The sequence below is a fragment of the Hemiscyllium ocellatum genome, chromosome 16 (assembly GCF_020745735.1).
Source record: "Hemiscyllium ocellatum isolate sHemOce1 chromosome 16, sHemOce1.pat.X.cur, whole genome shotgun sequence".
NCBI lineage: Eukaryota > Metazoa > Chordata > Chondrichthyes > Orectolobiformes > Hemiscylliidae > Hemiscyllium > Hemiscyllium ocellatum.
In genome coordinates, this window is record NC_083416.1 from 6,491,027 (window position 1) to 6,503,147 (window position 12,121).

At 48.1% G+C, this 12,121-nt stretch overlaps 1 protein-coding gene across 1 annotated transcript; it reads left to right on the plus strand.

The window, feature by feature from the left end:
* The first annotated feature begins 6,444 nt into the window (after positions 1–6,444).
* Positions 6,445–7,946, plus strand: LOC132823134 (alpha-2Db adrenergic receptor-like). Its single transcript, XM_060836680.1, has one exon. The coding sequence runs from the start codon at positions 6,495–6,497 to the stop codon at positions 7,851–7,853; it is 1,359 nt and encodes a 452-aa protein (XP_060692663.1). The 5' UTR covers positions 6,445–6,494; the 3' UTR covers positions 7,854–7,946.
* The last annotated feature ends 4,175 nt before the right edge of the window (positions 7,947–12,121 follow it).

Below are 12,121 nucleotides of genomic sequence, written 5' to 3' on the forward strand. Positions count from 1 at the left end.
TTCCTTCCCACCTATCCGCCCCACCCTCCCCTCTGACCTATCACCATCACCCCACCTCCATCCACCTACCACCCTCTCAGCTACCTTCCCCCCAGCCCTACCCCCTTCCCATTTATCTCTCCACTTCCCCCCCTCCCCGTGGCTCATCATTCCTGATGAAGGGATCTTGCCTGAAACATTGATTCTCCTCGGATGGTGCCTGTCCTGTTGTGCTTTTCCAGCTTCACAACTATTCATCGAGATTAGTTGTCCTAACTAATTGTCCTGGATTAATTGTCTTCTGCCATTCTACTTAAAATACATTTCACTTGGGTTGCTGGGAGGAACATAGCAGCTCACTATCTCCATTGTATTGAAGAGGGGTACAAGCTGGGGAATGCCAAAAACAGGATTGGATGGCAAAGTGTCATATCAAGTACTTTTGAGAAAGAACATAGTGAATCAGATTGGGGTAAACATTAAGCCTCACCAATGTTGGATGAAAAAAATAGAAACTACGGGGGGGATATATTGAAACCCAATTAACTAGAGGACACAGTCCTAATGATTAGCAGTCATTATGAATTAATAATGTGGAGGAGCCGGTGTTGGACTGGGGTGGACAAAGTTAAAAATCACACAACACCAGGTTATAGTCCAACAGGTTTATTTGGAAGCGTTAGCTTTCAGCCTAATGAAGGAGCAGCACTCTGAAAGCTAGTGCTTCCAAATAAACCTGTTGGATTATAACTTGGTGTTGTGTGATTTTTAAAAAATGAATTAAGGCAAATTGTATTAGTAAATGTTCTGGAACAACAAAATTAAAACCAGAAGGCAAAATCAAAAGTCACCTGGAGAAAAAAAAACACAGGCGATTTAACGTTTCAGGAAATAAATAAATGCTTTGGAGATCAAAAATAAAGTTTATAGTGGAAACTTTAAAAAGTATATCTGATTTGGGCTTCTAATGCTGGCTTTCTTGTTTTCAAACTGAATGAGCGACAATTCCCAGCGAATGAAGTCAGTTTTACTGCTCACCAATTTGCCGTTTGATTGCTGCATCGATTCTGAGTTCAGGAAGTGTGTGATCGCTGGAGAGTGGATTGTGGGCACGGTAAACAATCCATCTTCCCCCCTCTAGAGGGGAGGAAATCTCGCGGTGAATTCAGCCATGTGGAGAAGGGAGGGTCAATGAAGCTTTGGAGTGACTGGTTACCAGGTGAGAGAGAGAGAGAGATACTGGGTGTAACTATAGCCTGAGAAACCCCACATCACATCGACCAGGAACAATCACCAACAAGGGCCATTTGACTTACCCTGGTGTATATTCCAAAGGCGATTCGATTATTCCCATTCAGGACCTGAATACTGACACATGACACGTGCAAATCTTCCTGCTAGTCGGAATTGTGTTGAACAGAGCTACTAAAAATAAACCCGAAAGAACTGCGGATGCTGGAAATCAGAAACCAAAAGAGAAATTGCTGGAAAAACTCAGCAAGTCTGGCAGCATCTGTGGAGCCACCCGTCCTCAGAACTGAGTTCTCAGGGTCACTGGACCCGAAACGTTAACTCTGAGTTCTCCCCACAGACGCGGCGAGACCTGCTGTGCTTTTCCAGCATTTTCTATGCTCGTGAGTGACTCGCTAATCCGGAACTGTCCTTTCACCTCTTGGTTCGTCCTTGCTGGAACGTTCTCAGTTTGGGGTTCGGTAACATTAGTAGATTAACAGGGGTACAGATTTGGGCAGACTCATTGTAGCTACAATGTCTCTTCGCTCTGATACAGGAAGAGTTGGACCCTCCTCTCTGTTGAAAATGTGTTGCTGGTTAAAGCACAGCAGGTCAGGCAGCATCCAAGGAACAGGAAATTCGACGTTTCGGGCCAGAGCCCTTCATCAGGGGCCTTCATTCGGGCTCTGGCCCGAAACGTCAAATTTCCTGTTCCTTGGATGCTGCCTAACCTGCTGTGCTTTAACCAGCAACACATTTTCAGCTCTGATCTCCAGCATCTGCAGACCTCACTTTTTACCCTCCTCTCTGTCCCAACTCTACCATAGTCTGTGGGTGTATACAGGCGGGCGGGTGCTTCACCTGAGAGCCCATGTCCATCCTTACACAGGAATCACTAACTCCCCAATATTATTCGCCTGCCTCTATCTCGGTCCAATTACCTCAGAGATCCTCCTCTCAGCTTTTTCCAACGATGCTGCCACATACAAGTTATCCTGGTGGGCTTCACAAAAAAAACCCCCAAAAACACCCCAATTCCTATCAGCTCTCCCATTCCTCTCTATCCTGGGAAATCTTCCCTAACCAGGTCTTTCTGGAAGTAATGAAGGCAAGCCGCCTTGTACACAGCACTTGAGGTCGGCACTAGGCTCGAAGACCAAAAACTCAGTTCCCACCTTTTTTGTATTTTTGAGATTCTCGTGTAATAATGAAAGCTGTCTCATCAGTGATTGGGGAGGGGTGGGGAATGGGGGAGAGGATTGGGGGCATGGGGGATGGGGGATGGGGAGGGAGGTATGGGGAGAGAGAGAAGATTGGGGGGTTGGGGAAGGGGGGATGGGAGAGGAGAGGGTTGAGGGGTATGGGGGAAGGGGGATGGGGAAGGGGATGGGGATGGGGGGATGGGGAAGGGGGAGAGGATGGGGATGGGGAAGGGGAGGGGTGAGAGGATGGGGGGATGGGGAAAGGGGAGGGATGATGGGGAGGGGGAGAGGATGGGGATGGTGGAAGGGGGATGGGGAGGAGGGATGGGGTGAGGGGAGAGGATGGGGGATGGGAGAAGGGGAGGATTGGGGGATGGGGGAAGGGGATGGGTAGAGGGGAGAGGATGGGAGATGGGGCAAGGGGGATGGGGAGGGGACAGGATTGGGGGCATGGGGGAAGGGGGGTTGGGAGGTGGGAGAGGATTGTGGGTGGGGAAGGGGGGATGAGGAGAGGGAGAGGATTGGGGGTATGGGGATGGGAGTGGAGAGGATTGAGAAGTATGGGGAAGGGGTGATGGAGAGGGAGGATTGGGTGGGGAGAGGATTGAGGGGTATGGGGAAGGGGGAGAGGATTGGGAAGGGGGAGAGGATTGCGGGGGGGGGGAAGACGCTGACTTTGTTTCATACCGTGTCTCCCACCTGTATTCGGGTGGACCAGCATTTACTATTGATGCTCAAAAGCCGTTCAGAAGGTGGTGGTGAGCTGCGTTAGGATAGGGGCACACCTCTAGCGTTGTTCAGAAGGGATTTCCATCCTCTTCATCCAGCAAGAGTGAAGGAACGGTTGTTCCCAAGTCAGGATGATGGGCGGAGGGGAATAACATGCAATTGCTGGTGATCCCAATGGATCTGCTACAAAACTAGGAATTGCTGGAAAAGCTCAGCAGGTCCGGCAGCGTCTGTGGAGAGAAAAATCACAGAATTGATGTTTCGGGTCCAGTGACCCTTCCGCAGAACTGGACCTACTGCCTCCTCTTACTGGATGGTAGTGGTTGGGTTTTGGAAGGATAAGGCAAAGGAAACGTAATCACTGCCCTTTGTTGGATGTCAGTGGTCCCTTGGCACTACCTAGAAGGGGAGGGGGAGGGGGTAAGTGATGCCTCACACAGGCTCTAAAAATATCAGACACTGCTCATTCTCACACCACGCCGTTGGCTGAGTGGACGTTCATTCCAGTGGCTTCAAATATAAATGTCCCGGTTTCCGACTGCGTGGTGAGCGGCGTCAGGTAAACGCAGAGCTTCCTTCGGTTTTATTTTGGGGCATATTCCCCATGCCTTCACCCAAACTGCAGCAATGAGTCTTACCCTCAGTCCCCAAGACTGTCTCACAGAATCCCCACAAGCCTGGCAGCAGGCCTTTCGGCCCTTCCGATTCACACAGACCCCGCCCCCCCACCCCCGTCCCCCGAAGAAAATCCCATCCAGACCCATCTCCCGCCACCCCCCAATGTATTAGTGGAACCCTGCATTTCCCATGGCTAACCGACTTAGTCTGCACATCCCTGGACACTCCGGGGCAAGTTAACATGGTCAATCCCCCCCAACCCACACGTCACTGGACACTGTGGGGCAATTTAGCATGGCCAATCCACCCTAACCTACACATCCCTGGACACTGTGGGGCAATTTAGCATGGCCAATCCAACCTAACCTACACATTCCTGGACACTGTGGGGCAATTTAGCATGGCCAATCCCCCCTAACCTACACATCCCTGGACACTGTGGGAATATTTAACATGGCCAATCCCCCCTAACCTGCACATCCCTGGACACTGTGGGAATATTTAACATGGCCAATCCCCCCTAACCTGCACATCCCTGGACACTGTGGGAATATTTAGCATGGCCAATCCACCCTAACCTACACATCCCTGGACACTGTGGGAATATTTAACATGGCCAATCCCCCCTAACCTGCACATCTTTACCTGAATATTTTTCTTGCTATTCCAACTGCCACCTTCGGGAGTCTCTTCAACAACTCCTTCCCCCTGTCTGGATTCAGGTATCAGTCACCTCCTGTTTCTCTCTGAGCTGGCTCTGTCTGAGGCGGATGCATTCGGCTATTTCTTGCATCGAAGCCAAGGTTAACAATGCCAGCTCCAGCCTTCCCTTTGCTGCAGATTATTGACAAACAAGTTTCCCAGCTGTCACCGAGCGGGAAGTGTCACTGTGGAAATCCGGACGGTGGTATTTCGCCCCCGCACCTCACCCCAACCTGAACCCCGGACAAAGACTTTTGCACCGGACCGCATGTTGCTTTTTAAATCTCATCAGGAAATTGTGACCTCTCTGACCCCGCAAATGGGTCAGAAACATTTCACTGGAAGGGTAGTTCAGGGCGAGAAGCGGGTGCCCGAGTTGTCCCCAGGAATTTCCAGCCTCATTCACCCTGCGTTTCGAGGCAGGCGAAATGCAGCGTTCAATTCTCAGTCTCACGTTGAAGTGAAATAAAAACAAACCGGCGTCATAAGAAACAAAATTCCACTTCGGCACCTCAGCTCCTTGACTCTCTCTGCACTTCAACGTTTTATTGTGGACAGGCCATGAGAGAGAGAGGGGGAGAGAGGGAGGGTGAGAGGGAGGGTAATCACTTCTGACTATGCCCCAGGACATTTTGCAAAGGACACCAACATTAAGGCGATGCACACGCTTACAAGATTATCGATAAGAGAGAGAGAGCGAGAGAGAAAAATACACCTACAGTAAGTTCAACTGTGGAAGCTGGGGGCGTCGTCTTCACCTGGAGTAAAGTTGGAACAAGGATTTACTCCTGACCCAAGTGAGATTAAGATGTGAGACAGACTTAGGGTTTCACTTGCAACATGAGCTACACAGCTCTTGGCTAAGCAGTCAGGAGTAGTTACCCTCTCTCCCTGTCTGTCCAGAATAAAGTGTTGGAGTCAGTCAAAGAGAGAGAGAGAGAGATCTAGTCCCCCCCTTTTTGTTTCCTGAAGACTGCGATTGGCTTGACGTCAGGGCTCCGGGAGCTTTGTAAAGGTTGAGCGGCTACAGAGAGAGAAATCCGAAGTGCGGAGAGTTATCCAGGAACGTTTGGGAAATAACCAATCAACCAAACACTGCCTTCTGAGCTTCTCCCTCCTCAGAGAGAGAGAGAGAGAGGGATTGCTAAAGAGAGAAAGGGACAGAGAGAGATAGAGAGAGGGAGAGCAGCATCCTGAATGCAGTTTCGGAGATACATTCGGCAGTGAGTGAATACTGAGGAGAGGCACTGGAGAGGAGGTGATTGCACTAGGAGAGGGCAGAGAGCGGCCGGAGGGTATGTAACAGGAAGCAGGGAGTGAGAGGGAGGAGGTAGAGGGAGGGTAGAGCTGGAGAGAGTGAGGAGGAGGTGATTGAGGGAGGATAGAGTTGGTGAGAGTGAGGAGGGGGCAGGAGAAGGAGGGAAGAGCTGGGGGAGTGAGGGGGAGGTGGCAGAAGGAAGGTAGAGATGGAGGGAGTGAGGAGAGGGCTGTAGAGGGAGGGCAGAGCTGGGGGAGTGAGAGGGAGGTGGCAGAAGGAAGGTAGAGATGGAGGGAGTGAGGAGGGGGCCGTAGAGGGAGGGCAGAGTTGGAGGGAAGGAGGGGAAGGTGTTAGAGTGAGGTTAGAACTGATGAGAGTGAGGAAGGGGCAGTAGAAGGAGGTAGAGCTGGAGGGAGTGAGGACTAGACAAGAGAGGGAGGGTAGAGCTGGAGGGAGTGAGGGAGAGGTGGTAGAGGGAAGGTAGAGCTGGAGGGAGTGAGGGAGAGGTGGTAGAGGGAGGGTAGAGCAGGAGGGAGTGAGGGAGAGGTGATAGGGGGATAGAGCTGGACGGAGAGAGGGAGAAGTGGTAGAGGGAGGGTAGAGCTGGAGGGAGTGAGGGAGAGGTGGTAGAGGGAGGGTAGAGCTGGAGGGAGTGAGGGAGAGGTGGTAGAGGGAGGGTAGAGCTAGAGAGAGTGAAGGAGAGGTGATAGGGGGATAGAGCTGGAGGGAGTGAGGGAGAGGCAGTTGAGGGACAGCCCCTCCCCAGCCCCCAGATGGAGTTGTGTGGGCAGCCCGCCCCTAACCGCTCCCAGGAGGGGAACAGCACGATGATGGCCGGAGGTCAGCTGACCTCAGCACCTTACAGTGGGCTAGCGGCAGCAGCAGTCAGTCTGGCAGTGGTAACGGTCATCATGCTGACCATGGTGGGCAACGCACTGGTGGTGGTGGCCGTGTTGACCAGCCGGGCGCTCCGGCCTCCGCAGAACCTCTTCCTGGTGTCGCTGGCATCGGCGGACATCCTGGTGGCTGCTCTGGTCATCCCCTTCTCGCTGGCCAACGAGCTGATGGGCTACTGGTACTTCGGCAGCGTCTGGTGCGGCATCTACCTGGCACTGGACGTGCTCTTCTGCACCTCGTCCATCGTCCACCTGTGTGCCATCAGTTTGGATCGCTACTGGGCTGTGACCAGAGCCGTTGAATACAACTTGAAACGGACCCCACGCCGCATCAAAGCCATGATCGCGGTGGTGTGGCTTATCTCGGCGGTCATCTCCTTCCCGCCCTTGGTCAGCGTGGACCGTGCCAGGCAAGGCTGCTGCCAACTCAACGATGAGACCTGGTACATCCTGTCATCTTGCGCTGTCTCTTTCTTCGCCCCCTGCCTCATCATGATGTTGGTCTACTTCCGAATCTACCGGGTGGCCAAGCAGAGGACCTCAGTGGTCTCGGTGGCTGGCAATGGGCAGCCCGGTGCCCCTGCCCCTGCACTTCCCTTGGAGAGCGCCTTCTCCCGCCGCCGCCGTCCCCGAGACCGGGCGAGTGCCCCGGGTGGCAGCCCACCCAGCTCCCAGAGCCACCCACACCAGGAGGACGATGAGGAGGAAGAGCTGGAAGACATTGACTTGGAGGAGAGTTGCTCCTCGGAGGCACAGAGCCGGCCTGTGGAGCTCAGGAGGAGTCAGGAGGTCCCTCTCCCCCTTCCCTTGGCCCTGCCTCCTCCGTCCTCCTCGACCCTGCCTCCCCTCCCGGGTCCGGGTTGTAGCCGCCTGTCCTGGGCTGGCCATAGGGCCTCTCAGCTCTTCCTGGAGCAGAGGAGGAAGAGGAAGGCGGCTCGGCCCGTGTCCAGGCTCAGCAAGAGCCGGCTGGCCCAGCTGCGGGAGAAACGCTTCACCTTTGTGCTGGCCGTGGTCATTGGCGTCTTTGTGCTGTGCTGGTTCCCCTTCTTCTTCACCTACAGCCTGAGGGCCATCTGTCGACAGAACTGCACCATCCCCGAGCCCCTCTTCAACTTCTTCTTTTGGATTGGTTACTGCAACAGCTCGCTCAACCCCATCATCTACACCATCTTCAACAGGGACTTCCGCAAGGCTTTCAAAAAGATCATCTTCAGGACTCGCAGACGTACTTTGTAGCCAGCTGCACTGATAACTCGGCTGCCTCGACATCCTGAGTGTCTGTTAACGATGGTGTGTTTTCTGTTTATATATACGTATATTTAAACAGTTAAGGAAGTTCGCTAACGTTGACAGATAAAAGTATATTTTAATTTGGATTTCTGCAAAGGCAGTCAGCTGAAGAAATTGTTCCTTTTTAAAGAGACGGTATTGTGCGGCAGACCAGTGCAAAAGCGCAGGACCATTACCTTTCAGCTGGGTTTAAGCCACTGCTTGACGTGTTGTGGGAAAGAACGTCTGCATCGTTTTTGAAGTGATGGTGTTGAAGGATTGTGCCGTATTCATGTGTATGAGGAGCAAACAAATTGAGACCCTGTATAATATTGATTACAACAATGCTAATTAATAATACGTTTCAACATTAGTTAATCAACATGCTGTTTATGGTATCTTTTGGTAGATAATTCAGAATAATAGCAGTTAGTGTCAACATTAATTTGTGATGAGGTGGATTTGCAGATGTTTGGGTGTCTGTCATACAGATCTAACAATCTATTTAACCTCAGTGGTTTGAATCTGTATCAGTCATTTGACTCCATGCTTGTGTCAGGAAGAGTACATTAACTGAAGCAAGTTTCCACAGCACAGTTCAAGCAAAATGTAATAAATAATTTCACTGTGAGGCCATCAGAGTTGGAAATCTAATTATGCCATATAGTATTACACAAATGCTGAATACATTCCTTTAAAACAAAGTTTGTCTATTTAAATGCAATCAAGATAATTTATACAAATACACAACACTCTGTCACAGCAATATTGCACAGCATAATCTCTTGCCTTCAGACTACAAATTGTTATCTTATTTTCAGATTAGTTGACCATTTCTTTCCTGAACATTTATCATTTTCTATGTATGATTTAAATTAAATTTTCTTGCTGAAGAACTGCTTATCAGCAGCTTTTAACTCTTAAAAGTAATGTTAAAATAGAATCATAGAATCTCAAAGTGTGGAAACAGATTGTTCGACCCATTGAACCCACACTGTCTCTCTGAACAGCATCCCACCCAGATCCACCCTTCTACTCTATCCCTGTAACCCTGCATTTCCCATGGCTAATCCACCTAGCCTGCACATCCCTGGATGCTATGATCTGTACAAAGCAGCATTCCCTGGGTTATAAAGGTGAATATGTCCTAATGTTATCCAATTGAAATGCACAGAACGTATTGGCATTCAGATTGCAACCTTTTTCAATGTGTTTTTATAGTTAAATGAATTGCCTGACTATTAATCACAAGAGCAGCTATGGCTACTTATTACACTTCCTCCAACACCCGTACACCATGAGTTTAAATGGTCTGCAACTTTATCAAAACGAAAACTATTGCTGATCAAGGTCAATCATATTTCTGTTGCGCAGTATGCTCCAACTATATAAGTGCATTTAATCAGTAAAAATATTGTTTTTCTCATGTTAGTGTAATACTGCCTGACCTGTACAAAGCAACTGTCACTTTGCAAAGCCCTTCATTTATCTTTCTGCACAATTCTTTTGACTTAAGTACAATATCTTGCACAAGGCCAGCATGGAATTGATTTGGATGAGTAAAATATTGTTCAGTTTCATATATACGTGATAGATTGAAAGTGAAAGTGGGTGGCAAGTCGGACTGAAAGAGCAGTTTATAAGTGTGTTCATCAAAATAGATCTCATCAATAGGGTCATAGAGTACAGAAGCAAGGAGTTTATGTTATATTCAGCTTCAGCTGAAGCATTGCGTTCAGATCTGGAATCTTCATCTCAGGAAGAATGTGAAGACATTAGAGAGGGTACAGAGAATAAGAATAAGAATGGATGCACAGATAAACAACTTCTGTTATATTAATAGATTGATGAAGTTGGGACTCTTTTTCTTGGAGGATAGAAGGTTATGCTGAGATTTCAAGGTGTTCCAAACCACGAGGGATTTATCGAAAGTAGCTATGGATAAAATGTTCCCGTTGGTGGAAGGGTCACAATTGAGAGGACACACATTGCAAATCAATGTCAAAAATAGAAATGGCGAGCACAGGATGCTTCTGTATAGTTAGTGGTTAAATTGGTGAATATTCTCCCAGTGAATGTGCTGGAGGCAGGTTCATGCAAGGCATTCAAGAGGAGATTTGATTATTACCTGAAAAAGAACAGTATGCAGGGCGACGTGGAGAAGGCAAGAGAGTGGCATCAGGTTCACTACTCCTTTGGAGAGCTGGTGAGAGCCTGATGGCCAGATGCTCTCCTCCTGTTTATGTAACAATTTGATGATGGTGTGAGAAATATGCACTGAACTGTCCAGTGATGGTGTGAGCAATATGCACTGGAATGTCCAGTGATGGTGTGAGAAATATGCACTGGAATATCCATTGATGGTGTGAGAAATATGCACTGGAATATCCAGTGATGGTGTGAGAAATATGCACTGGAATGTCCAGTGATGGTGTGAGAAATATGCACTGGAATATCCATTGATGGTGTGAGACATACGCACTGGAATGTCCAGTGATAGTGTGAGAAATACGCACTGAAATATCCAATGACAGTGTGAGAAATATGCACTGGAATGCCCAGTGGTTGTGTGAGAAATATGCACTGGAATGTCCATTGATGGTGTGAGACATACGCACTGGAATGTCCAGTGATAGTGTGAGAAATACGCACTGAAATATCCAATGACAGTATGAGAAATATGCATTGGAATATTCAGTGATGGTGTGAGAAATATGCCCTGGAATATCCAGTGACAATATGAGAAACACACACTGGAATATTCAGTGATGGTGCGAAATCCGTCAAGAGTGATCGGATAGTGAAACGTCCTATTGTGGGTAATGATTGAAGCAAGTAGTCTCAATGTATTTCATGGAAAGCTAGCTAAGTATATTTGATAGAAAGGAATAGCTGGGCATGCTGATACAGTTAAATGGGAAAAGGCTCAGTGGTTAGCACTACTGCCTCACAGTGCCAGGGACCCAGGTTCACTTCCTGCCTTGGGCAACTGTTTGTGTGGAGTTTGCACGTTCTCCCTGTGTCTGCGTGGGTTTCCTCTGGGTGCTCTGGTTTCCTCCCCCATCACAAAGATGTGCAGGTTAGGTGAATTGGCAATGCTAAATTGCCTGTAGTGTTAGGTGGATTAGGCAGGAGTAAATGTAGGGGAATGGGTCTGGCTGGGTTGCTCTTCAGAGGGTTGGTGTGGACTTATTGGGCCGAAGGGCCTGTTTCCACACTATAGGGAATCTAATCCACTAAACACTAGCATAGACCAGTTTGACCAAGCGGCAAATTGTTGTGTTGTAAAATATGATGTAAATGTATGTACATAAATATCCCACAGAATTTAAAACGACTCCTGGTATTTCTCCCAGGAGCTCATTAACAATAAACCAAAACTCCTGTTAATCCTGCAGAAGCAAAATACATTTCTCCTTGTCATCAACTTCATAGAGGAATAGCTTTAAAGTATGGGCAAGGATAGCTTTTCCATCTGCTAACTGTAAGTTTTCTGTGTAGATGTCAGATTGCCACAGAATAATCGTAAATCGGGAGGTTAGGGGAATCGTGGAGAGAGGTGCAGTGTTTGGGACAAGGTGTTAGAAGGTGGGTGGCAGTGGGGTGAGAGGGAAGAATAGGAAAGGAAGTAATAATGAACAGGATTGAGAGTGAGCAAATGTTTGGTTTTGAGACTCACCGAAGGGAGAAAAGATATGGATAAGTTAAATAAAACATACAGTCTAATTGCATTAGATTTGTTTGTTCTTAAGAACACTTGTGAAATTATTTTGTGAAATCTGCACAGTGATGAAGGTTTTCACACAATAATATTCTGCACAAATTGTTGTTAACATGTCATGCCGTAGTTGCTATCTACAAATGTGTTTTAGTTTCAAATGTTACTGACATGAGGCAGCAGTTTGACAGTGAAAAATATTAGCTGCACAAAGATCTGGCTGCTTAGTCTCAAATCCCTAAATTTATCATTTTTGAATACTTGAATTACCAGAGTCAAAAAGAAACAGAGCAAAAATATTAATTTCTAATTAATTTATAGTAAAATAATGAGCATTTTTGCATCAAAACCAATATAATGAAATTAGGTCAGGAGCTAATATAGAATACAAAAATAGAAACTGCCTGAAAATCTCCAGCAACATCAGGCAGTGGCTTTGGAGAGAAAGCAAAGTTAATGAGCTGTAAAGGAGGGTCACTGGACCCTAAACATTAACTCTGTTTTCTCTCCACAGATG

Excerpts from the sequence above, each read along its gene's own strand:
- LOC132823134 (XM_060836680.1), top strand. The coding sequence starts at position 6,495 with ATGGAGTTGTGTGGGCAGCCCGCCCCTAACCGCTCCCAGGAGGGGAAC.